General features: G+C 39.6%; 1 protein-coding gene across 1 annotated transcript in view; it reads right to left on the bottom strand.

Annotated features, from left to right (window-relative positions):
- Ppp1r9a (protein phosphatase 1 regulatory subunit 9A) overlaps positions 1-27,071 on the bottom strand; it is a 166,854-nt gene that overhangs the window by 83,739 nt on the left and 56,044 nt on the right. Inside the window, exons 4-7 of the mRNA XM_032907274.1 lie at positions 26,185-26,305; positions 18,801-18,905; positions 9,499-9,634; positions 3,708-3,773 (exon numbers count right to left, since the gene is read on the bottom strand). Coding sequence (XP_032763165.1) covers positions 3,708-3,773; positions 9,499-9,634; positions 18,801-18,905; positions 26,185-26,305 — 428 coding nt within the window. The remainder of the gene's footprint in view (positions 1-3,707; positions 3,774-9,498; positions 9,635-18,800; positions 18,906-26,184; positions 26,306-27,071) is intronic.

Genomic DNA, 27,071 nt, shown 5'->3' on the forward strand with positions numbered 1-27,071 from the left:
TATCCTTGGTAATGACCGACCACATCTTTCTCTCCCTTGTTCTTTCTCCTTATTTCCTTATATGTTCCTCACCCTCTGCCTACCGTCCTCTGTCTGCTTCCCTGATGCTCTGTATTTTTGAAGATGTCCAACTAGCCATCTAATTTTGAGTATGGATAGCATTTGTTTACACTAACTGAAACCAATACCAATCAGAATAACTGTGCAAGTATTTTGGGTGTATTATCATTATTTATTTAATCTGCATTTATTATTCAGATGATATTCTGGAACTGTGCAAATTAATCTGAAGCAGGTTAAAAGGGACTGCTTCCAGCCTAGAGGAACCGTCTGGGCAACAGAGATGTCTTGCGACGTCATCTGGTGATAAGGCTTTATTTTCACCAAACTGTTAGTTTGAATATGCTAAATTGGTATTTTTAAATCATATTCAAATTGTTTCTCATTAAAGGTGATCTGAAAATGGTGCTATAATAAAAATATTGCATTATATATTTAAGATCTACTTATCCATGTTTTATGTTAATCTTATCTGTATAAAATGGCCATTTAAATCCCTTCAGAATCAGGAACATGAGAACTCAGAATGGTATTTAAATCAAGAAGTCATGTTAACATGTGGCAGAGGGCAAAAGCTTGCATAAGTGCTAAGTCATAGTAAGCAACGGTGAATACACCTGGGCTTCCAACCTCTCTCCCATATTATCCTCTCTCCAATCTTACTATGTATGATACTGACTCTCTTCCTGCATTCTATGCAGTTCTTTTTCTCGATCAGATTTTAAACTACAAATAACTCTACTCTCCTTGTTTTTTTAATAAAGAAAAAAAAGTTATATGGCCAGGTGGTGAGGGTATATGCCTTTAATCCCAGCACCTGGAAGGCAGAAGCAGGTGGATCTGAGTTCAAGGCTGGCCAGGTTTATAGAGTGAGTTCCAGGAAAACCAGGGCTACATAGAGAAAGCACTCTTGAAAAAACAAAATATAATAATAATAATAATAATAATAATAATAATAATAATATGTTAGGTGTTTTTAAAGTTCATATATATACATATATATGTATATATATATATATATATATATATATATATATATATATAAGATCATACGCACCCTTACAATCTCCCTAGAACTTCTCCAGAAACAGCATCCACATGTCCCTTCCATGTCTTCTTTTTAAAAAATAACTCACTGGATGCAGTTACAGTTGCCACCAGAAAAATGGGCAACTTACCAGAGAGTACACTTCTGAAAAAAAAAAAAGGGTACCCTTCCTTCCCCAGAACCAGTCAAGGGCCAACAGCAGCTCAGCTCGCTAACATGAGGCTAGGACGGAGGGGCGACGTGGGAGCACAAGAGGGCTGTGAAGGGCAGAGCAGAGCCACCATCACGACACATGGAGACACGTGGAGTGTTCTCACTGAGATCAGGAACAGGACAAGGCCAGCTCATTTAATACAGTGCCTGGATAGAGGAAGTAGACAAGAGAAGGGCACAGAAGTCAAAGCACCCTGTTGGCAGACAATGTGAGTCTATACTCAGGGACTAAAGATTCCGCCTAGAGCTGAAAGCGGCAGTTAACATACCAAAATGGGTAGCTACCTTCCTACACACCCAGAACAAACATACTGGAAAGGAATCAAGGAAACCATCTCATCCACGGTAGCCTCAAAAAGAATGAAAGAAGAAAAGAAGAGCTTGGGGTAAAACTAAAATTCTGAAGAAACTGAAGAAGACACTAGATGACGGAAAGAACTGCTGTGTTCATGGATTGACAGGATTAATACTGCAATATGGCCATCCCACCAAAACCAATCTGTGGATTCAAAATCACTGCCATCAAAATTCCAATGCAATTCCTCACAGACCTTGGAAGCATAAAGGGCCCAAGATAGCCACAACAACTCTGAACAACAGAACAACTGCCAGAGTGTCATCACTCCTGATTTTCAGGTACATTATATAGCCACAGGAGTGAAAAGAACCATCATGGTATGGACACAAAAACAGACACATTAACCAATGGGATAGAACAGAGGACTGATACATGTCTCTGAACTTACAGCCACCGGACTTTGACAAAGATGCTAAAACTACATGTGAAGAAAAAGAGAATCTTCAACAAATGATGCACCTACATGTAGAAGAGAGAAAAATTCACCCTTGTCTCTCATCCTGAAGGAAAAAGACCAATGGCAAACCAATCAAAGTCGAAAAGTTCAATCTGAAAGTGCTAGAGGAAAGAGAAAGATGTGCACATCAGGACATGGGTCTGGGAAGGGCTAAATAGAGCCAATGACCAACAAGTTGGACTTCATGAAATTAAAATTCTCTGTACCACAAAGACAACCATTAACTGACTGAAGAGGCATCTACAGAATGGGACAAAAAAACCTTTGTTTGCTATTTACTGACAGAGGATTAATGTCTAGATTATACAAAGAACTCACGAAACTAAACACCAAGAAAATAACCAAGTCAATAAGCAGAGGATGAGCAGACCACAGCACACAGGCTGCTCACTGAAAGGCAAGGTGGCTTCCTCGGAAAACTGTATTCAATTATAAAATAAAATATTTCCAAAGTTGGAAAACGCCATTTATACTTGTCTGCATCCTGCCTCTTTAGCACTTCATGCTCCGTGGTTTTCAGTATGATAAACTGTTTTACTCAAACACGCTGTTTGGCAGACAAAGTCTATCCTTTCAGAGAAACTTAATGGCCTAAAAGGACTGGACAAAGTAAGGCTTTCTGTTGGTTTTGGATCTAGCTCAGAAGTGAGTAATATTGTACAATGGCAGCTAGAAAGAACTTTTTACAAACCACACAAACACAGTGAGGTGCTGAAATGACCATGCCGAGGCAAATGCTGTCCTGACTCTCCTTGGAAGCCCTGACTTCTCCCTACCTGTGAATATTCGTGAAACTCAGAATGAGGTACAGGATGATGTTCTGGAGTGGATACTGTCTTCAGAGGATGTTTTAAAGAATCTCATGATTCTGTCTTTCAATGATGGAGATCAGTAAAAATTTGAGGTTTACTATATATATATATATATATATATATATATATATATATATATATATATACTTTAATACATTTAAAGATGCTACCAAGCTGTGGCCTCTGGACCACATTAAGACTTAGCTGTCCTGTAAGTCAGACTCCTTGCATATCATCACACACTGACCTCTTAACCACACACGAGTCACGTAAGCTCCACTATAGCTATGAGTATTTAAGATAAAGTGTCTATTTTGGATTCTCTACCCTCTCTGTTCATCCAAACACATCATGAAAAATTAAGACCATAGCACAAAAAAATTCTTTTCTTAAAAAACATTCAGATTTAAGCAGAAAATAAATTGCTGTGTGCACTGTACTATGTAAATACTACCCAGCCCTAATACTGAGTTTCTTTGTGAGGTTTTCCCTTTAATTAGAATGATAAAACATTTAGAGTTAGAGGTTAAATAGGCCCGTGGTTAAATACTAGGAAGTGAGTCTAACTTACAGACCTGTGTATAAAATGCATGTTATAGTTTTGAAACCACTATTTCAGATTATTATTTAATACACAAAACACACAGCTCCAGAAAGGCTTTTCAGGGAATAGGAAGTTAATAAGACGTGTAGAATATTTAATTTCACACACTGAGCAAGAGGGCAGAGATAAGCAGAACTTTCTGCCAAAAAACCAACCTTAAGGAAACGGTTGTTATTGTTATTGCAGTTGCCAGACACTCCTTGCAATTCAGCCACAGTGTTCTAAAATGTTGACAGAAACAATTAAAAAAAGGCTTCCTCCCAGCCCCAAGACAGCAGGATAGAAAAACACAGGTCCGAGTGCTGGCTGGACCACACACTGTCCAGGACAATGAAGAGACTGTAGAGCTTCTGTATTCAGCTCCCCAGACCACAGACCCAGGGTTATGTCTCTTTGCATTGCTATACTCACAGTGATAGTAACAAAACATGCTAACCACAAACATTGCCAGTCCTTGCTCACAAAGGCCAAGCTGTTTCCAGCCAGGAACAGCAAACAGCCTAAGTCAAATTTCGTGTTAGCCCTGTAATGTTTTCCACACAAAAAAAGTTACTTTTGTCAACATCTTTTAATACTTACTCAGCCACAGTTTTCATTACACCTTTCCTTCCAATTGTCACGTGTTAATAGAAGCAATGAAAACAAATATTCCCTTGGGTAGCTGCTTTAAATTGCATACAATACATTGAAAGATGCTACGAGACGAAGTGTCACAATATGATTATAATGCTATGAATTTCTAGTAACAAAAACAAATAATAAAAGAATTAAATTGTATCTTAAAAGAGAGTTATGTGAAGTGATGATTAATCATGTTATAATCGGCTGCCTAAGGAGAGGCTGAAATGTCACTCGTGATAAAAAGGCTTTGCAATGTAATAAATCCGCCATTATCAAAGGATCTTTAATGAAGTAAAAGAATCGTGTAACATTAAAGTACTTGTGAATTGACTCCTTTTAACTTCAAGTGACCATATCTATTTTCTAAGCCAAAGAGATGCAGTCGCTGTTAATACTGTTTCTAGCCTGACCATACAGCCCTTAAGCTTTATAATGTTCCTAGGGAGAAAGAAAGGCCAAAATACAAACCACTGCATAAAATACAAAACAACTATATCACCTCACCAAACCAGCTGAACACTGACCCTTATAGATTATAATGGGAGATAAAATGTTGTTAACTTTTACTTGAAAAATTTAGGATGCTCCCAGGGCTTCAAGGTATGGCATTGACTGAGGGCTTTAATGAACCCTCCCTCGATGGATACATTTTAAATTATTGAAGAAAGAAACAAGGAAGGAAGGGGGAGAGGGAGAGAGGGGGGGGGGGGAGGATGAGGAGGGGGGAGGAGGAGGAAGAGGAAGAAGAGGAGGAGGAAGAAGAAGAGGGGGAGGAGGAGGAGGAGGAAGAGGAAAAAGAAGAGGAGGAAAAGAGGAAGAGGAGGAAGAAGAAGAGGTGGAGGAGGAGGAGGAGGAAGAGGAAGAAGAAGAGGAGGAGGAAGAGGAGGAAGAAGAAGAGGTGGAGGAGGAGGAGGAGGAAGAGGAAGAAGAAGAGGAGGAGGAAGAGAAAGAGGAGGAGGAGGGGAGGAGGAAGAGAAAGAGGGAGGGGGGAGGAGGAAGAGAAGAAGAGAGGAGGAAGAGAAAGAGGAGGAGGAGGGGGAGGAAGAAGAGAAAGAGGAGGAGGAGGGGGAGGAGGAAGAGGAAGAGAAAGAGGAGGAGGAGGGGGAGGAGGAGGGGGAGGAGGAGGAGGAGAAGGAAGAGGAGGAGGAGAGGAAGAAAAAGAAGGAGGAGGAGGAGGAGAAGGAGGAGGAGGAGGAAGGAGGAGGAAGAGGAGGAGGAGGAGGAGGGACCCAGTGAACACAATCATTCTCTTGAACCTAAAAATGCTATCCCTCGTTGCAGATGTGCATGTATGTGAACCTTTGAGCCTTCAGATCTCCATCTCTCGCTCTTTGGGGAATCACTGCCCTCCTATCCTCCAGCCTCCAGGCAGGGCCACTTTACTGGTGCTTTTCCAAATCTGCATGGTTAGCAGGGAGTGCAGAGAAACAGGAATGCAAAGTCAAACAGAACTGGCTGTTTGCTTATCAGAAACTCTTCTAGTTTAAATATTTGGAGAAAAGCAGAAGCAGCAGAAATTTAAATAGTTGAAGGATTATCTATACATTTCAAATTCTATTAGAGCATGACTTAAAATTTCCTAAAATGTTGCAGCAGATGAACAGAGGCGTAAGTAATACGCGACAATCTCTCCCTTCACAAAGGGCTAGTGTCCTCTAACAACTGCAGGGAATATTTCTCACATCCAGATGTTTCCTGTACAGCCAACTCAAGCAACCTGTCAATGTGATGTGCTCCAAGTTAAAATGAACCCTGGATAATTTGATCAAAACCAGAAGCAAGTGCTGCATCGTTCTGTGGGCAATACTCATCTCAGGGCTCAGCTGGGAGGAGCTAGCTGCACTGGGTTGCACTGTATGTAATCAGGGTTTCCTGGCTGTGTCAAGGTAAGGCCACAGGAGATATTAGCAAATGAAATGATTCTAAATTTGAAATCACAAGATGATTCCGTGAGTTACAAGGGAAGTGGAAAGTGGAGCGACTGCTTGTGCATGTTCAGGGCCTGTCCTAACAAAGATACGCAAGTCAACAAACTGCCCAATTATATGTGAAATTAAATCAATTATTCAAGGGCCATCTATCCATTGGATATCCAATATTGGTCCTTCTCATTTCCTTCAGATTTTGGTCATTTTACTTTTCATTAACAGAGAAAGAGGGTAAACAGAAAACAGAGATAACAGTCCAATCCTCCAACTTCATATTTGGTAGCGTTAATTAAAAATCTGGATCAAGAGACAACTCTGGAAGTTGTAACCATGGAGTGATTTTCATTGTTTGTACAGCTTTCATCTCTCCTGTGAACAGAAAATTAATGGCTGCTTTTGCCTGTGCCTGCTGTGGGACAGTGCTGTGGACACCTAAGAAAGGAGAACATTGAGGACAAACATAAAGACAGACCAACTTCAAGGAAGTCTGTGCTACTTGCTATAACACAGAAAGCTTCAGATTTCGACTGTTACAACCCGTAAAAGGAAGAGAACGTTCAACTTGATCCTTTTTGTAAAACATTTCTGTATCAATTAATCTTCCCTTTAGACACTCTGGAGATGATAGTTACGCACTGCTGCCTACAGAGGAGCAAGAGTCCAAGCATTCAATGCCCCCATTATGAGAAATACAAAACAAAGGCTCGCAGACCTGAAGAACTACAAGAAATGCCATCACTCAAAACAAGAATCCTCTTAACATCTTTTGTTGCCCAGTTATTCTGTGTGTCTGAATAGAGACAGAGCCATGAGGGGTGTCCTGTGTGCTCCATTCAAACACAGCATAGTGCATTGTGCCATGGTACTCAGGCATTGGGGCCAGGGAGAGAGCACCAAGCTGAAATTTGCTAACCACTAGCAGAACAGCTAGAAAAAAATCTTGATTCCTAGATTTGTAAGGGAAAATATCTCTCTCCAATGCTTTAAAGGTTCAGGGAGACTGATTCCTAGACAAGTGTATGAGCCTAGTTTTTACACAATCATTTCCCCCTAAAAATATCTGCTCAAATGTCAATGAACTCTGTTTGCTTTTGTCAAAACAAACAACTAAATAAACGCCACACAAGTAGAAACTTCGTGTGATATTATGTCCCTAAGTATTCATCAAACTCGTTCATTCACTTGAGCTATGAAATTAGAGGAAAATCATTTCCCCTCTCCCCCTTTTCCTCTTCCTTCCTTCCCTATCTCTGACAGACACACGAGAGAGAGAGAGAGAGAGAGAGAGAGAGAGAGAGAGGAGAAAAAGACAAGAGAGAGTGAGAAACAGAGACACAGAGACAGAGACAGTGGTACAGCAAGACTCTAGAAGCTTCCACTGAAGCTTTTGGGAGTTAAGTGTGATCAGTCAATTCCTCCAAGTACCTAGAAGAAACATGATTATGAGATATAAAACTTTTACTTGAGGTTTAAAGTGACTGGATTTTCTTAGTGCCAACTCTTTACTTCTAAACCTCTCTTTAACTAAACACAGGGAAACAAAACAAAACTAATTTCACACCAAGCTGACCTTAAACTCAGGACCCTCAGGCATCCTACCTGTGCTTTCCCAGGGCTGTCTTTATCTGTGTCCTCCCACACCCAGATCTGGACTGGATGACTTCTTTTCTAAGGGTGAAGAGTTCTGAGAGGTAGCCTAACATCTGTACTTTACACCCAAGGACAGAGAGGAAAACAGCCTTAGGTAGGCCTCTTCTTTTTCCCTCCTCTTGATGTCTCTATAGTCCTCATACCATCAGATACAAAACCTTTATATCAGTAGCGAGGCAAAAATCTAAACCTTAGAAAATGGTCTATAATCCTACAGAAGGCTTGCAGCCCAGATGCCTCTAGTAAACCATATGACACTAGAGCCAGGAAGTAAAAACTAGGCCAAGTATTTGAGATCTTGTGTTTAGTTTCAAAATCTTAGACAATATATTTTTAGATTCAGTATTCCAGTACAATAAGAAAATTCTTGCCAAATGTACTCCACGAGTGCAAACTGAAATGGAGGAAACAATTGTAAGAGACTATTTCCTTCACGGATAATCATTCTAATATACTATTCTTTGATCAAAGGTGACTGATGCCAAGCGTGGTGGCCACACTTGTAATCACAGAAGCAGGGAGGCCGAGGGCAAAGGGTTGTTATGAGTTCAAAGGCTACCTGGGCCCGCTTGCACAGAGGGAGAACCTGTCTCAAAAAACAAACAAAAACAGAACAAAACAAAATGTTAATCGATGTGCCACCTGCAATTTTCTACTGCAACAAATGGAAAGTGAGTCCTCATTATACCATAAACACATGTAAACGTCACATATATTTGGCTTAAAACATGCTAAATTCAATACACACTGAAAAAACCTGAATGTTCCCTTATTAATCTCTTTCTGTGTCCGAGATCAAAGCAAAAGTAGTCTGCATAAAAATACATTCAGATGAGCAGAGGATAAAGGTATGGAATCTTACTGTGCTTATATCAGCTGACATAAAGAATATTTATCTTATCTGAGCATTTACATGCTTGTGAAGTATAAAATACTATAATTAAATCATTGATGAATCTTTTGACATGCCAATATGAAACGTATGCACGTTTTGAATGTGTTTGCAATAAAGTGTGCTGTCCCAGCCTATCAGTGTGCACTTGGCATTGACATTAGAAATAGCCCAGCATCTGTGTCTCATTACAGCATAGAAGGGTTCCAGAGAGCTGCGTTCACTTGGGGGTTAGTGTTGACTCATTTGCTTGATCTTCTACAGAGCTCCGGATGCAAGACCACTCCACTGTGTACCTGTGCCATGGGACACGCTCTGGGGGAAACGCTCTGCTCTGCACTGTGTTCGCATAGATCACTGTAAGCACATCCAAAAAACTTTCTCTTCCTGGGGTGGGGTGGGGGGAACCTCTGGACAGCCTCAGACATCTTCCCTGCTTTTCTAGGTTTGTGTATGTGTATATGTTTTCATTTAAATTTTTTACTGATTTATCAAAAAAAAGCATACTACTTCAGAACATTTGGAAATGATTAAAAAATATAAAGCAGAAAGAAAAACCATCTAATCTAACAACAGAGCCATTATTTATGTGTGTTCTTGGAATGCTTGTTTCTATGACTTTCTTTTCAATAGTGTGTTAAAAGTTAAGATCGATTTGCTTTCACAGTGGTCACAAACACCAGGAATCGAACCAATTCGGGATGAGACTATCAGATCCAAGTGGCACTCCTTTTCTACGAGGTTGAATTTCAGCTTGGTGTAGACGACAGCACCTTCCTTAGGAAACGGCAAGGAGCCTGTGACACAGGAGCAGCATGGGAGAAATGCAGGAAGGGGAAGAGCAGTGGTCCCTACCTCATCGTCGTCAGCATCATACTGGGCGTAGTGGCGTTCGAGCAGCTCCCTCTGTCTCCTCTCTTGTTCCAGGGTCTGGCTGATCAGCTGGGCAACCTCACTCACTTGTCCTGGTTTTTCTCGTCCAATAACAAACCTGTGGGAAGGTTAGCAGAAACTAACACAGTATAGACACAACTCAATAGCTGATGAAGGTGGTCACACTCAAGCTTACGGCAAGCTACTAGATTAAGAAACACTATGACCCACGTACTTGGGACAGCTAAGAGAAGATAGGATGATTCAGCTAGGGAAGCAACTTTACACACACAGCTAAGCAGAGTAGAAAAAGGGTGGCAATAGAGGCCCGCCCATGAAGAAATAACACCCTCAGGAAAGTCGTGACAGATGTAATCTATTCTGCAATACTTCACCCAATTCATGACTTAAGAAAAGGAAGCTGGAACACTGGTCCCTGTATCTGATGACCTAAAATATTTCTGTAACAATGTCCCATAATACTGCAAAAAAACTTACTTGAAAAGCATTTTGCAGTAGATCCTACATTGGGTGGCTAATAAGTTACTAAGTCCTTTGTCACAAGCAGGAGAAATAGAGTTTTGTGTTGAGTGGGTGCATGCTTGTGTGTGTGTGTGTGTGTGTGTGTGTGTGTGTGTGTGTGTGCAAGCATTAAAAAGAGGGTGACTCAAGATTGATATTAATCTTGTAAAACACTGAGTTCAACAAGAAACTGGAAAAGCAATGACTTCCTGTAAGCCATGTCGTCTGTGATCAGCCCTTGTTAGTAGAATGTGGATTAATTAACATTACTTTCATTTTAATATATGATTCTATTTTTAAAAAATGCAAATAATATGCCTGAAATAAATGTATGGTTTCTAAATATGAGTAGCCGTATTTGAAATGTCACACTTAGTCTTGTCTACACTTATTGATAAACATCCCTTGATTATAGGATGTTGTTTTAGTCACTGTTAAGTCACACTGAAGATCAAAGCTTTGGTTCTTCGTTAGGTGCCTCTCCCAAAAGCCTTCACATGGTTTCCAAGAAGACTTAGTGTAGTCCTAAGCGCAGTTGTTCCTCATTTCATTTTCTGTTGGCAGTCAAGTGTAATTAGGAGCCTACATATTTTCTCTGTCAGATAGAATCTATATAGAGGAAGATACATCTATTTGAAATGGTTGGTTCAATAAAAATGACAAACACATACTCCTGTGATCATTATATCAATGAAAATATGGGGACTGTCGTCAACCAACCCAAAACACTTCCTCACACTGCTTTCCAGAAAACTTCGTTACTCTGGTTCCACATTAGTCTTCTGAAGTTTTAATTAAATAGAACTGCAGTGTATAGTGAATGTTTTACTGTCCATGATAGATACTTGGCAGACATATCCTTCTATAATAATTCTAAAAATAAGATGGATTTTGGATAATGCGCATCACGGTATTATAAGTATTTGGATGTGAGCCTTTATAGACATATTTTCATTCTCCTTTAACGAATTACTAATACTGCAGTTGAGTCAGAAGATAAATGGATGAGCAGCTTTTCACACAGTTGCTGTGTTGTCTTGTGAAGAACTAGGTACCATTTCATAGTCACCTCACAGTGCACAAGAACCACATTTGCTGCACGTCCTCACCCACACCCAGTGCAGCCACCTTTTGAAGGGAGAGCCATTCTGGTGGGTGTCTGCTGAGATCATTATTCTCAGGACAGTGACCCATCCTCGCCCAGTTTACTGCTGGAATCTCTTCTTTCATGAATTTTTTTTTTCAAAAATCTTGTCCATTTCTAAATGTTCTTTATTTCTATGATTGAGGGGAAATGATTCAATATGTTCTGGTACATGTTATTGTCTACATATCCTAGAGATATGTATCACACAAAATGGCTACATACGTACTTAAGTGTTTAATCTATTACCATCTCCCAGTTTATGCTTTCCCCTCTAAGCTTTTCCAATTATGTCTATGATGTTTTCAAACAGCCGTTGGTGTCTGTTTCTACAGATGACCATCGACAATACCATGGGGAAGAAATGAATTCAGACTGACAATGTGATGACATTCTCAAAGCTTCCCGGTGACTGTTTGTCAACACAATAATAAACACACAACTGCTGATGGCATACTGAGTAGTTTTCAATGAATAAACTGCTGAATGACATCAAAAATATGTTATGTTTTTCAGTCAATTCTAATTCTTAAGATTTTTTTTGCCATTTTATGATTAAATTTTTTAAATTTCAAACCACTTCTTAAAGTTAAATATAATTAAAATTTTCCCATTTTTTCTTAAATTTTAAATTCTTTCTTAAAGTTAAATTTAATTTTCACGCATAATGTGTCATAAGGCTGGTTTCTTTCTTTCCAAACAGCAAGTGATTTCAACACCATTTGTTAAAAAGACTGTTCTTTACAAATATTGAATTACTTGACTACATTGTTGCAAATTAGTTGATTCTAAATTTGTAGGGTGATCTCTGGACTTTGCAGTCTGTTCCATGATGTGTTTATAATTCTACCAATACAACACTTCCATGGCTGTTAAGTAGTAGATGTTGAGAGGGAGTGGCGAGTTCTTGACCTCTGCTGTCTTTCCCCTGTATTGGATGTAAACTTTATAATCTGCCTCCCAGCTCTTCCAGGAAAATCAGCACCCATTGGGATTTGTTCTGGACTTATGTTGAAAAGGCATCTTGACAATATGAGCTCATCCGACCCATAAACACAGAACATGTCTGTCTTTACTTAATTGTTACTTTCTCAGATCCAAGGTTTTAACCCATTTTTGTTTCATCTCCAAGAAGTTTGTGATTTTTTTTTTAAATTGTAGAATGTTGAAATATAATTGAATCATAAATATTGGCTTTGTCTTTGGCAATCTAGCTAAACTGAATCACTATTTCTAGAGTTGTTTTGTAGATATGTAAGGGTTTTTGTAAGTAAGACTGTATCCTCCATGAAGAAACACATTTTGACTTTGTCTTCATTAGGGTTTTACCAAGACCAAGGCAGCTCTTATAAAGGAAACCATTTAATTGAGACTGGCTCATAGTTTCTGAGGTTCAGTCCATTATCATCATGGCAGGAGGCTGGAGAAGGAGATGAGAATTCTATATATTGATCAGAAGACAACCAAGAGGGGACTCCCTTCCATACTGGGCAGAGCTTGAGCATCAGGAGTCCTCAAAGCCCACCCTCACGGTGACACACTTCCTCCAGCAAGGGTACAACTATTCCTACCAGGCCATACTTCAATAGTGCCACTTCCCATGGACCAAGCAAATTGAAACAAATAAGTCTAATGGGGCCAAACCTGGTCAAGTCACCACAGACTTTTTTCTGACTTTTGTGTTGGTCTACACATGTTAAGAAAGTTTGACAGTATCTTTGTTATTTTTCCTCTTCTATTATAAAATGTGAACTCTGGATTGCCAAAAGATATACAGGATAATTTAGCTAAGAGATAATATAATCTCTGTGATAAAATAATCATGAATGTCTTAAAATAATATTGATGTGTAAACTTACTATGTTTTAGTAAACAAATGTTTATCAGAAATTGTGGCTCATATATGTCTCAGATACATATAAAGAAATTTAAACATCCTAGAACAGCAGAGTTAGACAAGCCTAGACTGGCATTTTGTGTTTTAAAAAAAGATTCACCTATTTTATGTGTTTGAATGTTATATATGTGCATATACATAAATATCTGTGCATCTTGTATGTTCTTATTGCCCTCAAAGAGGATCAGACCCCATGGAACTGGAGTTATTAGAAGGTGGGTGGTTTTCAGCCATCAGTGAGTACTGAGAGCTAACCCCTAGTCCTTCTAAGGAGCATCAACTGCTCTTAGCCACTCAGCCGTCTCTCCAGCCCTTTTTATGTATTGTTGATTGTTTTTGAGACATGGTCTCACTGTGCAGCTATGACTGGCTGGTAGCTCACAACATAGACTATGCTGGCCTCAAACTTACAGAGATCATGCTGTGTCTACCTCCTAAGTGTTGACATTTGAGGTGTGTGCCGCCCTGCACAGACTTTTAAAGTGTATTTTGAAATGGACCACATAGTTAGGCTTTAGGGACTATCACTCATCTACTAAGGTGACAGAGTAATTAAAAATACATACTAATGAAAATGCAAGCTCAAGGTGAAAATAGAATTCAGATTCATTTCACTTAGCCCATTGATTTCTAATGTTTTTAAAAGTATTTGATCATTTCTGCAAGTCCTCTTACTTCATGACCAATTCTTCTGTAATCATTGGTTAACACATAGTTCACACCACACAAAATCATACACAGACACACACACTCAAACCTACATCTACTGAGTCTAACCATGCTTGGTCATGTAGGCTCGGAAGGGGTCGTGTTCCTAGAGAAAATTGATTTTCCCTTCCTCAGTAACTAGTGGCTGCCTCCAGTGCCTTACCTAGGGGTGGGGCCACGTGGACTTTTCCCTCATTTAAGCCAAGAATTCTTTACCTTCCTTTGAAAATTACATGGTCAGATATTGAGGTGTAAGAGTGTTTACTAAAACTGAAGAAATGTTTTCTTAGGAAATTTCCTCAATGTACTTAACAGAGAAAAGGAGATTCAGACCTTGTCTTCTGGTCAAATATCTGAATCGTTGCTGATAATTCTAAAAAATGAATGAAGGTCTTAATAAAATCTTGGGAGATATTTTACATGGAAATTGTAAAAATATCCAAAGTCTAAACATAATCTATTACAGTAATGAATTAGGTAATCACAAAATATAATTCACAACTCTAATATGATGTTTCTATCTTTAAAAAAAAAAACACCACTACTTCTAACCTGACTTATTTATGAAAAAGCTGATGTGAAAGAGTCATGCACTATAAAAATTTCATAGGAAATAAAGACCACCCCACACTTTACAAGAATGTTGCACTGTAAATTCTAAGGACACTGTTGCTAATCAGCACAGCTTTCTGAATTCATTCACATAATTTACCATAATGCACCATTTGCCTATTGATAGTTTAGATGAAGAATCACCTTAAGGTTTAATGAAATGGAAATGATTTGGAATCACCTAAGACAGATAATTGATCTCATAAAGTAGTTTTACTTTTAAATGTGTTAAACTACACATGCCTGTTCATTTAGGCAGCTTTTCTGAGCCACGGTAAAGGGCCGTGGTTATACACATCTTTGAAGTCTGAAGTACCATGAAGCGTTAATGGTAGACATTTGTGTTAACAGGTCACCACTCTTTTAAGTATAACCCAGAGTAAAACCATGCAGAAGTGGAAACAATGTCGTCCCTTTGCCTCATCTTCTTTATGTGAAAATTAGTGTCTAATCTTATGTGTTTGAAGGAGTGATCAAGACTAAACTACATCACACACAAAAGAGGATGGTGATCCCTAAAATCACAAGAAGATTGACTTGTAGAAAAAAAGATGTAACACTCAGATAACCTCTCTACATGCTTCTGCCTATGTTAACTGAGCTCATAAATATGTAAGATTAGATTGTGTATATAATCTACCTAATAGATGCAGAATTCAACATGAGATATCAAATTTAGCATGCTTATTTCAGTTATGGATTAAGGATATGGATATTTTGGAATAGCACATTTTAAGTGTTGAAAGTATCTAGAATTTAAAACTATGGCTTTGATAAAAAAAAAAAAAATTCCACAAAAGTATGGAGGCCAGAGTGGTTCTGTGACTTGAAATATGTCAATGTTTCTCAGCTTTAATTTTATATTTGTAAACTAGGCACAGTAGGTACAGTAACTATTATAAAATCCTTACAATGAGCTCCAGAATCCAGGGTTCTGAGAGTGTCTGATCCTGACTGCCGACTTGGACGAAGATTATGACTCCACGGTTGAATGAATTTACATGTTTACTGTGCCCAGTGTCCCATTAATCACAGTTCTAAAACAGATTTTGAGTTAAGCACAGAAGAAGCATAAAATAACTGACTTAAAGGAGTTAGATATCAGGGAAGGGGTGAGTGCAGGTCATGGAAGGAGTTATGAAAACTGACAGAAACCTAAATGTTTTTTCTAGATCTAACTCCATCATGGATTTTTTTCGTTTTCGTTTTGGGTGATGGATGAAACATATTTGATAGTGAAAGAATAAAGTACAGAGTGACACTCCACTGCTTCTGCCCCGACTGACCGTTCTAAGCAGACAGAAGATCTTTACAATTTACAGGGCTCCAGCTAGGGTTAATCTTGCTGTGTGGTATTGTTTTTCAACTGTTTTTAATGATATAATTTATTTTCCAACGTATGTTCAGGAGATTTTTATTTCATTTTACTAGTTATACATAAGTATAAATCCCATGAGCAGCTCATTCCTCGTCTGCAGTAATGGGGACTATGCACAGCACTTCACGCTCACGGGCTGGGCACCTACTGCCACTGAACTGTAACCCAGCTTTCACGCCCACTTCCAACTGAAGTTTAAAAATTCCAAATACAAACCAACTGAGTGATACACATCAGTCTTGTCTGCACATCTCATTACCTCCTTTACATCACTTCCAGCTGAAGCGAGGCTAGCACATGTGTTAGCAAACTGGTCTGCTCCAAATTCAAAGCTTATGAGGAAGAAAAATGCTCTTCAAATTGTCCTTTTTGCATCACAAAACACTGGAATGGTAAGGTGCATTGATATTTAATGGTAAAGAACTGAGAAGTTGATTCAAATATGAAGTAAAAATTGAGGACTTTCACTATTGAGCAATGGCTTTTGTCTTAGTCTCTGTTCCATTGCTGGGAAGGGATGCCATGACCAAAGCAACGCTCCTCAAGGAAGCATTGGTAGAAGCTGCCTTACAGTTCTAGAGGTTTAGCCCATTATCATGGCAGGAAGCATCGCAGCGTGCAGGCAGACATGGTGCAGGAGAAGGAACTGAGAGTTCTCCGTCCACATTAGCAGGCATCTCCCACAGGAAGAGAGAGACACTAGGACTGGCTTGGGCTTTCGAAACTTCCAAAGCACACCAGCAGGGACACACTTCCTCTGACAAAGCCAGACCTCCTAATCCCTCTCAAGAAGTGCCACTCCCTAATTCCCAAGTATTCAAACTAGGAGCCTATGGGGGCCATTCTTATTCAGAGTATCACAGCCGGGATAAGATCTTTATCTGGTCTCTTTTAGTGTTTCTAAAAAGTCATCAGCAAGTTTCAACATGTATTATTTCCCTACTGCTTCAGGCAAAAATGTAACAAGCAGAGGTTAAAAACCCAGTTATTCTTCCTATTTTCATTTGTTATGAAGCCAAGAAATTTGCATATTTTACTCTCTGGCATTTAGATGTCTACATTACAGAGGATTCCTTTGATTCCTTTATAAAGTTTCTGTTGAGCTGTCAAATAAACAACGCTAAGATTGCATTTACAATTAAATAGGTTGAAATTGCAAATCTCCTAGACACTCAGGGTGAATGCCACGAAAGGGTGAATGGAGATTGATGGTTTATAAATGCCTGGCTTTCAGAAACAAGTTCTAATTCAACTGATCTCTAGTCAAAAATGGGACATAAATAATATTAAATTTTTAAATCTTAATGTACAACTGAGCTTAAAGTATAAAAAGAGGGAAAGTTGAGCCAGTCTACAGGCATTGATTCTTATGGAAACAATTCTTGGTTTGTGTAAAAATGTGACCATTATGTGTTGGAAAAACAAACAGGCAGAACTGAAACTCAAGCATCGTTTTAGTGAGTCACAGAGCACAGACAGATTTTAGATTTGCAAACTGTACCTCATTTTTGCCCACTTGGTACCTTGTGTGGCCTTTCTCTGAAATGATCAGCTCTTAAAATATTTACCTGAAAGCTACTGAGGAAGTGCTGGTAGCTGATGGCCATCGTTCTCAGCAAAGCGAGTGGATATTAGTGCTTAGTGACACGCCCATGCCTTCTGCCTCTTACCACAGCATACTAACGTATACTGTTCTTTTCCCTGTTGGGAGCTAGGCTAACATAACTCTCTACATATTGGCAAATAAATATATCACTAAAAACTCCACATAAATGTATCTTTAAGAATTCAGGTATGTGCATGTGTTGACTTTTCAAAGCAAAACCCAGATTGTTTAAATATAAATATAAGCACTATTTTATAGATGTGAATTCTGAATGTAACCCAGTACTAAATAAAACATGTTGCTATATTATATTTCAATGTTAAAAAGTAAAATCCATGTTTAAAAGCTACCTAACATGCTGACTAGTTTGTCTTGATGTTTAAAGAGAAACTCCCAAGCAAGTCTTGCAGAGTGGGTTAGTGCTGCATGGATGCCACAGGGAATCCAAAGAGCAGCCCTCATGTCTGCTGAGGGAGCTCTCAGACCCTCCTGACACCATTTTACCTGCCTTTCTGAGGACTGAGTGTGGTAGGAACCAGACCTCGCCCATGTGTTTGGTTAGGTTGTGCTCCTCAAAGCATCCCTTCAGCATCCAGGGCTGCTTTCCCATTGACAAAGTTGAAGCTGGCACTCAGGTTTGGACCACACTAACTACGCTGCACGAGGACTTTGCTGCCTTCCTTTCATCAATGTCACTTCCACTTCCACAGTGCTCAGAGCAATTGGCTGCCTCATTGTGGTGAGGAGAGCCCCACGCTGTTTTCACAGTTGCATTCACTAAACGATGTCTCCTAAAGGTGTTGATCATGAGATTCTGGCAAAGTGTAAGACATTTACAATGCTTCAAAAAGGTAAGCTAAATCAAATAATAAAAAAGTAAACTAATCAATTAAAACTGATTTGGAAGTTTAACCACAGTTGGCTCAAACTGGCTTTCCTATTTAAGAGTTATAATTTTCACAACCAGAGTAAAAGATAGAAATTTCAAGGTCTGCAGCCTCTGTCCTATTAAAGTGGAAAAGTACAATTCATCAAAGAGAGATGCTGGCTGACTCTTAAAAACAGTGCACAGATTTTTACGACACACTGCCTGAAATCACTCAGCCAACCTGTCTAGTAATGCATGCTCTGGTGCATGGACAACCATTTCAACTTCAATTGTTCCAAAGGTGGTTTTGTTAAAAGGAATTGAGAAGTAAATTAATATTTACTGAGGTGGCGACTAGGAATTTCATCTCTGTGGCAATTCCTACTGTGTTAACAGTAAGGTACACCACACAACTTAGCAACAGAGGGTGTTCACACTGTTTCAATATTCAGACAAAATTTCTATTGTAATTATAAATATTTACAGGGAAATTACCATCCATAAAAGTACAGCATCACCAAGTTGCTCGTTAGAAAGCCTCAGATTTACCTGACATTGCCCTTGGTGTTCCGCAGAACAGTTGCAGCAAAATTCTGTGTGACCCCCACCAGGCTGATGCCATCCACTTCCACAATCTGGTCATTGACTTGGATCCTGGAGAAAGAGAGAAACCAGCATTGACAGTGACTGGCACTGCTAATGTACTGCCCTTTCCAGGAAGTCACAACCCAAGCCTTGTTTGTAAGGCGTTCTCACTGATTCCAACCTTAGGCCCACAATATACTCCAGACCACAGTCGAATATTAGTCAAGATACGAATCTTCAAAACAGTACTATGAAGACTGCAGAGACAGTTCGGTTAATACAGTGCTTACCTGGACTTAAAACCTGGAAACTCTTCGAGATCAAAGAGATACTCTATCTCAAGAAAAGACAGACAGCACCCGAGGATCAAAACGTGAAGTGGATCCCTTAGTGTCTACACACACATACAGATACATGTGCAAGACTCACGTGAACATATAAATGTATGTACATATGCAGACATTATAAAAAATAAAAACTTCACTGAAAGCAAAAAAGTAATACTGAAAGATTCGGTTTATCACACACACTCTTAAGAGGAAGGAGTAACTGAAATATATGCAGATCTCTAGCAAGCTCGTACCTAACTAAATGGAACGGACTCAGCTGAAATATCCTTTGTGCCAACACCTAGTCCCTCTCACTGCTCTCCCCTCAGGAAAACATCAGGAATCACTTGCTTCAGTGTTTCAATCGATTGTTTCAGTGTATGCAACCCTCACACGTGTACATGTGTATGTTTATATATACACTTAGGTGTGCGTTTCTATGTGCCTGCTTCTGAGATGTCTATTATAATATTGATTAATGTCTAAATGATTCTAAATATGCACATTTTATATGTGCAACTTTTTAGTCCTCATAATAAAATACTCTGGGCATAGAATAAGGTGGTATGAAATGGGTAACAGACTCACCCGACTTCTAGTTTATCAAATCTGAGCACTGTGTAATATTTGAATCAGGCTTTTTCCTAAAATAATCCTTTACAGAAAAGGACAAGCGCCTTGGGTGTGGTCCTACAATCTTCTGGTCTTTATTTCTTCAGCAGATATGGCCACATGCTATTTCTTGGTGTCAACAGTGTCAATGAATACACATAATATAAATGTATGTTTCAAAATTTTTAAAGTGTACTACTCACCTTACAACTTGCTTTATTCACTCAATATTAAATTTGAGATTTGTCTCTGGCAACTACAGTTATAATTCTACCTAATTCGTTTTGACAACTATATCATAGTATCTTTTATGTATGTATCAAAATACATCTGTCTACTTTTGTAGCTGGACAGGCATCACCTTCAAATATAACTATTATAAACACAGCTATAAATAATTTAGTTGATATATGCTTCCAATCACAGGAGAAATTAAATGTATGGAAGTTGAAGAATCCTTGGGGCTTTTAGATCTTTTCTATGGTGTCAATCGTGGAGTTGCATAGCTAAGTAGAGCTTGCCTGTGCTTCCCTGTGTGCCTTGGTCCTTCCTTAACACACCTGTCTCCTCTGCCTTTTTGAGGAACTAGGTAGGTAGTGATGTCAGACTAGTACGACGATGATGATGACACAGCAGCAGTACACGGGGGGCCAAGCTTCACATAGGGCAGCGCAGGCCGGCCCTGCCTCTCCCGTAACTGAGATACCTAGCTCCCCAAACACTTTCAACCCCATTTATTATCTGGCTAATTCCTGAAATGAGCTGAATCGAATCTCTGACATCTGTATTTTGTATTTATCAATGTCATCTTTCAAAGTCCTCGGTGTTGGCCTGTATTTAAACATCGCATTCTGAAGGATCCACTGAAGGGATCACGAAGCCTGCGGAACTGTGGCACTGCAGAGAGATGGCTCAGTGGTGAGGCGCAGTTCCACACCCCACCTCACACAGCAGAATGACTCTCAGAAACAACAGAAATATTCTTTGCTGCCACTCAGGCTAGCTAGCACGTTAGTTTTCTTTCTTTTTATTTTTCTCCTTCTGCACTTTGTACTGCCCCAACCATAACTCTGGTTTTTGACACTTTGCTTCTGGGCCTACGATGCTGCTGCTGACAATGGTGGCTGTGTTGACGGTGGCAGTACATGGGGGCTGCCATGCTCCCCAATAGCAGCAGCTCTTACTCTCTGCTAAGGACACTGAACACTGTGGCCTTCATAGGACAGCTGAAGAATCTGATTCACTTCCCTCCACTTTAATTCTCTTCTGAATGTATGAGTTCAAATGATTTCCCAAGCATTTCACCACTCCTAAAAGGAAATCAGTTTACAGAAAGGCCACTGTATGCCTTTGAAGCATACAGTCTCTCTGAAGACTTCATGTGTGGCTAAGGTTGCAAACCGAAGGCGTCTGTTCTCTTCAGTTGTGTGATTGATCATAAATGTCTTTCATTATGTGATAATGAAATATCTTCCTAAGAATGGTATTAATAAAAATTACAAATTCCCTAAACTTTACGAAGATATGAGTCATTTGGATTTTATACTGAACACAATTCACAGTGCTAACCTTGGGTCCAGCCCTGCCTCCTCTATTCTGGGTTGTTGATGTACCTATTTCTCTATTATCTACCCACTTATCTGTCTGCCTGTCTGTCTATCTATCTATCTATCTATCTATCTATCTATCTATCTATCTATCTATCTATCTATCATCTATCTATCACCAATACCACATTTTCTTGATTCCTGAAGCTTTAGAAGAAAATCTTGAAGTCAGATCATGTCCCCTTCCAACTTTTTTCTTATCCTCCATGACTGAGTATACTATTTTGGATCTTGTTTTTTGCCATATAAAATAACCCAGCCCATTCTTTAATACCCACTGCTATGGTCTGCTATGGTCCCTCATAGGCTCCTGTGTCTGGACCCCAGACCCCCAACTGGTGGCGGTGTTGGAAAACCCGATGGAGGGAATGGGCCAGAGGAGGTGGGCTTGGCGGTTTTACATGCAGGCCCCACTTCCTGAGTGAGGATGACTTGTGCTCAGCCAGCTTGGTTCATCCCCCTAGGATGAACTTCATTCCCCTAGGACTGGGACTCAGGTAAACTTTGCTTCCTTGAGTTCCTTCTGTACCATGTTTTACCACAGCAGTGGGAAGGAGCCAACATAGCCGCAAAATAACTCAGGAGATTATCCACTGGGATTTCACTGGAAACGCAGATAACACTCAGGAGAATTCACAGCCTGACGCTACTTTTCCTACCTGTGAGCATGAATATGTGCACTTATTTAAGTTTAATTGATACCTTTACTAGAATTTTATAGCTTTACCCAGAGCCTAAATTTTGTCCAATGGACTTGATTTTTGAAAGATAATATAACTATTATTTCTATTAATTTTAAATTTTATTTATTTATTGCTGATAACTGTAACAGTAAATAACTTTTGTAATATAAACTCATTCTACCAATGATAAAATTATTTCAGTTTGAGGGTTGGGGATTTAGCTCAGTGGTAGAGCATTTGCCTAGGAAGCGCAAGACTCTGGGTTTGGTCCCCAGCTCCGAAAAAAAAGAAAAAAGAAAAAAAAATTATTTCAGTTTGGAAAGTTCTATAATTTGATAAATCTAGCTGAGAGAGCACTCCTGCACATGCCATTTCAGAGGACAAAGCACCCTGCTTGCTTTTGATGTAGCCTTGGGAGATCGTGACCAGATCTGCTTTCAGATCCTGAGAAGAGACCAGACCCACACCCTTCAGAGAATACATCTAAAGATGGTCAGGGATGTTCAAGTGCACAGAAGAATTCTCACAAGAGACTTCCCTGCTCCCAAATTCATGTTGTGTGTCATACTGACACAAGACAAAATGGCAACAGTGAAGATAAACTGAATTTGGGACTGGTGCCACAATCCAAAACAATGGCTACTCTGGAGACTGAGGCAGGAGGGTTCACTTGAGAACAGGATTTTGAGAACAGTATGGTAAGACCTCTATCTTAAATAAATAATGAACATAAAACAAAAAGGGGAAGGAGTGAGGCAGAGACAGGTGAGCTCAACTCCAAATCTTTAAGCTTTGGTGGCCAGCATCCTCCAATCTGCAAGCCGGCAAAAGCAGTAACTAACTGGGAAAAGTATGCTGTGGGAGAGGGGACATGGCGATATAACTGATTATAGCCAGCATGGCATGAAAATATTTAGAAGCATGTTCTTCAGTCCAGGTGGAGGTGAGAAAGGAACCTACCTTCAGAAACAGTTAAGTCATTCTAAGCCTAAAATGTGTTGACTGCATATCAACGATGCTATGCCCACTGTAAGACGTGCAGTTGGCCCCACCCATGTACAGCATTGGTCCTGCTCTTTCGGCAGACGTTTACCCACATGCTTCTCTTCAGTGACTTCAGTCCAGTTATCCTGTTTATTTTGTAGAAGACCTTGATTCTCTGACCACAAATTACTGTAAGAATTACTCCTTAATTAGATCTGGAAGGCTAGTCTAAGGTAGGTACTGTCTTCAAAGATTAGGAAACAAATGACCCAAGTAAGTCAGCGCCTTCTCATTGTGTCATCAGAACGCACGCGACAGCACACGTCAGAATGCACACTGTAGTAGAGTAGTCAGTATTCTCAATGAGACATGCAGGAAGGTCAAGGGAGAAAGCCACCCCAGACAGGAATAAAACCTTCCTGAATGAAGACAAAAACAAACAGGCTCGCTGTGCCCAGGGTCACATAACACAATACTTTAAAAAAAGAAAAAAAGACTTGGGACAAAAAACTGGGGACAGTCACCTTAAAGCAGCCTAACAGATACCAATGCATATATCCGAAACAAAGACTACGGATAGGACCTAGACCATGAACTCAAAAACCCAAGCCTTGTGGCACTCCAGAGAAAGAAATACACAATATAATGAGAATGTATGGTGAAATAAATGAACATAAAATATGAATGGTCAGTTTTACATGAAAATAATATAGAATTGTGTCAATCCATAAAATACTGGTTTCTGGTCCAATGAAAGGAAACAGAAAAGGAGAAAACAAAATTCAGTGTCTTTTATGCTGAACTTGAGATAGAAATCAGACTGTCAAATAGGTTCTACGTATTCTATATTTGAGCCATGAATTTGAGAGTTTTTCCCAGGAATCATTAAAAATAAACTAGAGGACCAAGAAGAAAACAACAACACACGAGGCCATAACTTTTGAACAACGATTTTGAAATAATGTTACAAGTAGGGAGTAAACACAGACTTTAACCTATTTAAAGGTTGGAGTCCCATATTAATTTCATTATTCGTATTTAATCATTTTGTTGCCCAAACGAAGCAGTAGGGAAGAGATTTCCATTAGTTAAATTGTGGAAGTGGTTGGTGTGTTCCCCTTATTTCTGTAGATTCTTCCTGAAACACTGATGAATACCACATTACAAGTGAAAGAAATCAACGACAACAAAAAGCAGCGCAAATACTTCCTTTTTAAAAAGTAGAAATACAGGTGATGGGAAACATTTAAAAAGGCCTGAAGGAAAGGGCGGAAGGCAAGCCTAGGCAGCTGGGAACACTCACTTTGGGGATGCCCTGGGCTCGGTTCCCAGCACCCACATCCCTCTCCAGGAAACAGTGCTTTCTGGCTTCCGTAGGTAGCTGCACACATGTGCTGCACAGGCATACATACATGTACATAAAGTAAAATCATTAAAAAACTATTAAGGGTAAGTGCTCAAGAAAAGTTAAATATCGGAGAGCAATTATGTCACGGCGTTCACATTATTAAAGATTTACTGTATGACAATATCCAGTCTGCATCGGGTAAGGCGGGAGCTGTTTGGGAACTTCTGCTCAGGGGAGCACAAACGTTATCACGCCAGTGAAGACACTTCAGCAACATGGTTCTACAGCATTTAACACACGACATACATGGATATAGTAAGTCTGGTCCTAGGGACTAGTTTCAAAATAGTCAGAGATGTTCCTGATAATTTGTATATAAAAAAGCTGGTAAGATCCCCATCTTGAAATAAAAAACATGCTGAAAACCATCTACGTTATAGTTACACACACACACGCGCACACACACACACACAGACGCGCGTGCACACACACGCACACACACACACATGCACACACACACACACGCGCGCGCGCGTGCACGCACACACACACACCGACGCACCTTTAAAGTGGACTGTGAAAATGAAGGGCACGGTAAACTACAATGTACTACTTAATGCTGACTGTGGAGCTGGACACAGTGGGGTTAGCCAGGCCCCGTCACTTCCCTATGAGTACACATAAGAAACTTTAGCTTCCTTTTACATACAGCAGAAGCAATAAAACACGTATTAAGTCAACATTATTAGCAGGAGCATGTAAGTTAAAACACAGAGAGTACAGATCACTGCTCTTACAATGTAAGCATTCAACAAATATTTTCTTGAGGAAGAAAATAAAAGCCCCAGGATGTAGAGAGATATCCCTTTACACACGATCTTACTCTCCGTGCCTTCGATTACACATGATCATCTACTATCTGAAAGTATTTCGTGGAGAATTCCAGAAATAACCCCAAACTTTCAAAGTGTATGTCATTCTAAGTAACATGATGAAATCTGCTCTCTCAGTCTGTCCAGCCATGTGGAAATCGAAGGAGGGCTTTTAGTACCATTGTATTGGCTCCAATGCTTTCCATTATTAACTCGGTACCTTTCTTGAGACCCTGTCTCAAGTAAATAAGTAAGTATGGTCCCTGCCTCTTAGGAGCTTCATGTATACCAACAGGTTATTAGGATATTGGAAGACAGAATGGGTCTCGACAGAGACCCATAATTCACAGACATCTTGAGAAGAAGGTAAGGTGATACGTAACCACACATAAAAATGTTTGATGATGTTCTCTGAATTCCACTGTCAATCAGGGGTCTCTTCATTTCAATCCATTGCTTCCAGCTAAAGCTTTTATATTAAATCAGCAGGACCACTGAGCTGATGCAGACTGGAGCATTAACTCGTAACTACCGGGGCAGGCTGGCAGGCTCTGCTCATGGAGAGCTCTCCTCTGATTCCAAGCAATGTTCTAGCACTTGTTCCTACATAGGAGATGTGGAGGAACACTGGTCTCTAGAACTCCCATCAGGCTAGAATTGACTACTTAAGTTCTCTTCCCTTCTGTCATTTACAAAAGCATCAGAATTATTATTATTCATTTTAATATTTCTAAAGTAACGTCATATACTAACTTTCCCAAGACATGTTCTTTAATCATAGTATGTCATGGCCCACTTCACACTAAGTACATGAAAGGACAGAAACAAAAGCAGATAGACAAAATCATACATTCCGATAGAAACATGCAGTCAGTTCCCCTGGGATTCAATGCACCCTGAGCACCCAGCTCACCTGCCATCCCGCTGAGCAGCACCTCCTTCAGTCACTGTCTTGACGAATATCCCCAGCTTCTCCAGTCCAGCATCAGCACCAACACCCATTCCAATAATGCTTATGCCAAGCCCATCCTCATCTAGGAGAAGAGAAGATGGTGAGCTGACGGCTTAGCCCTGGTCTAACTGGACTAGCGAGGCTGCTCCCTCCTTCTAGTTTTGTTCTTCATGTGCACCGGGAAAATTATAGGTTTGCCTCCATAGATCAAGAGTCTCCAAATGGTTCAAGAGTTCCAAACATTTTTCTGATACTTTTGGAAATTTAGTGTGGTCCCCGAAAAGGCAATAATTTGGTTTTGAATAATCAATGGCTCTCACGGAGTCTTTGATCACCCTATGCACTACTTTAGTCTTGAAAAAATATACATCCAACAACCTTTATAATTGTAAATAAAGGTGATCCTTAGGTATTTGGAATTTCACCTTTTCACAATTACTATCTACTTCTCCTCAGAAGACTGCATGGTTTGGAGTTGGCTCAGGAGAGCACTTTCCCTCCATGCCTTACACTAGCATTTGATGTCTAGCACAACAAAAGTAAAGGTAAAATAAAGATTGGATGTATAACGGAGTACACTTCTCTGTTTCTACACAAGCATCTATACTCATCAGTAATGTATCCATCTGCATACCTATATGTATATACATACATACACAGGCAGGCACACACTCATGTATATTGGCTTTTTCTTTCCTTTTCACAAATAAGACTTCATTTCTCTCTGCATCACACATGTTTAAAATTAATGATACCTCGCGGATAAACTTTTATAGACTTAAATCATTTCTAGTGACCGCATAAAATATCATGATGATATATCATAGTGTATTAAATCACTTCTCTAT

Source organism: Rattus rattus, chromosome 6 (assembly GCF_011064425.1).
Source record: "Rattus rattus isolate New Zealand chromosome 6, Rrattus_CSIRO_v1, whole genome shotgun sequence".
NCBI classification, from domain to species: domain Eukaryota; kingdom Metazoa; phylum Chordata; class Mammalia; order Rodentia; family Muridae; genus Rattus; species Rattus rattus.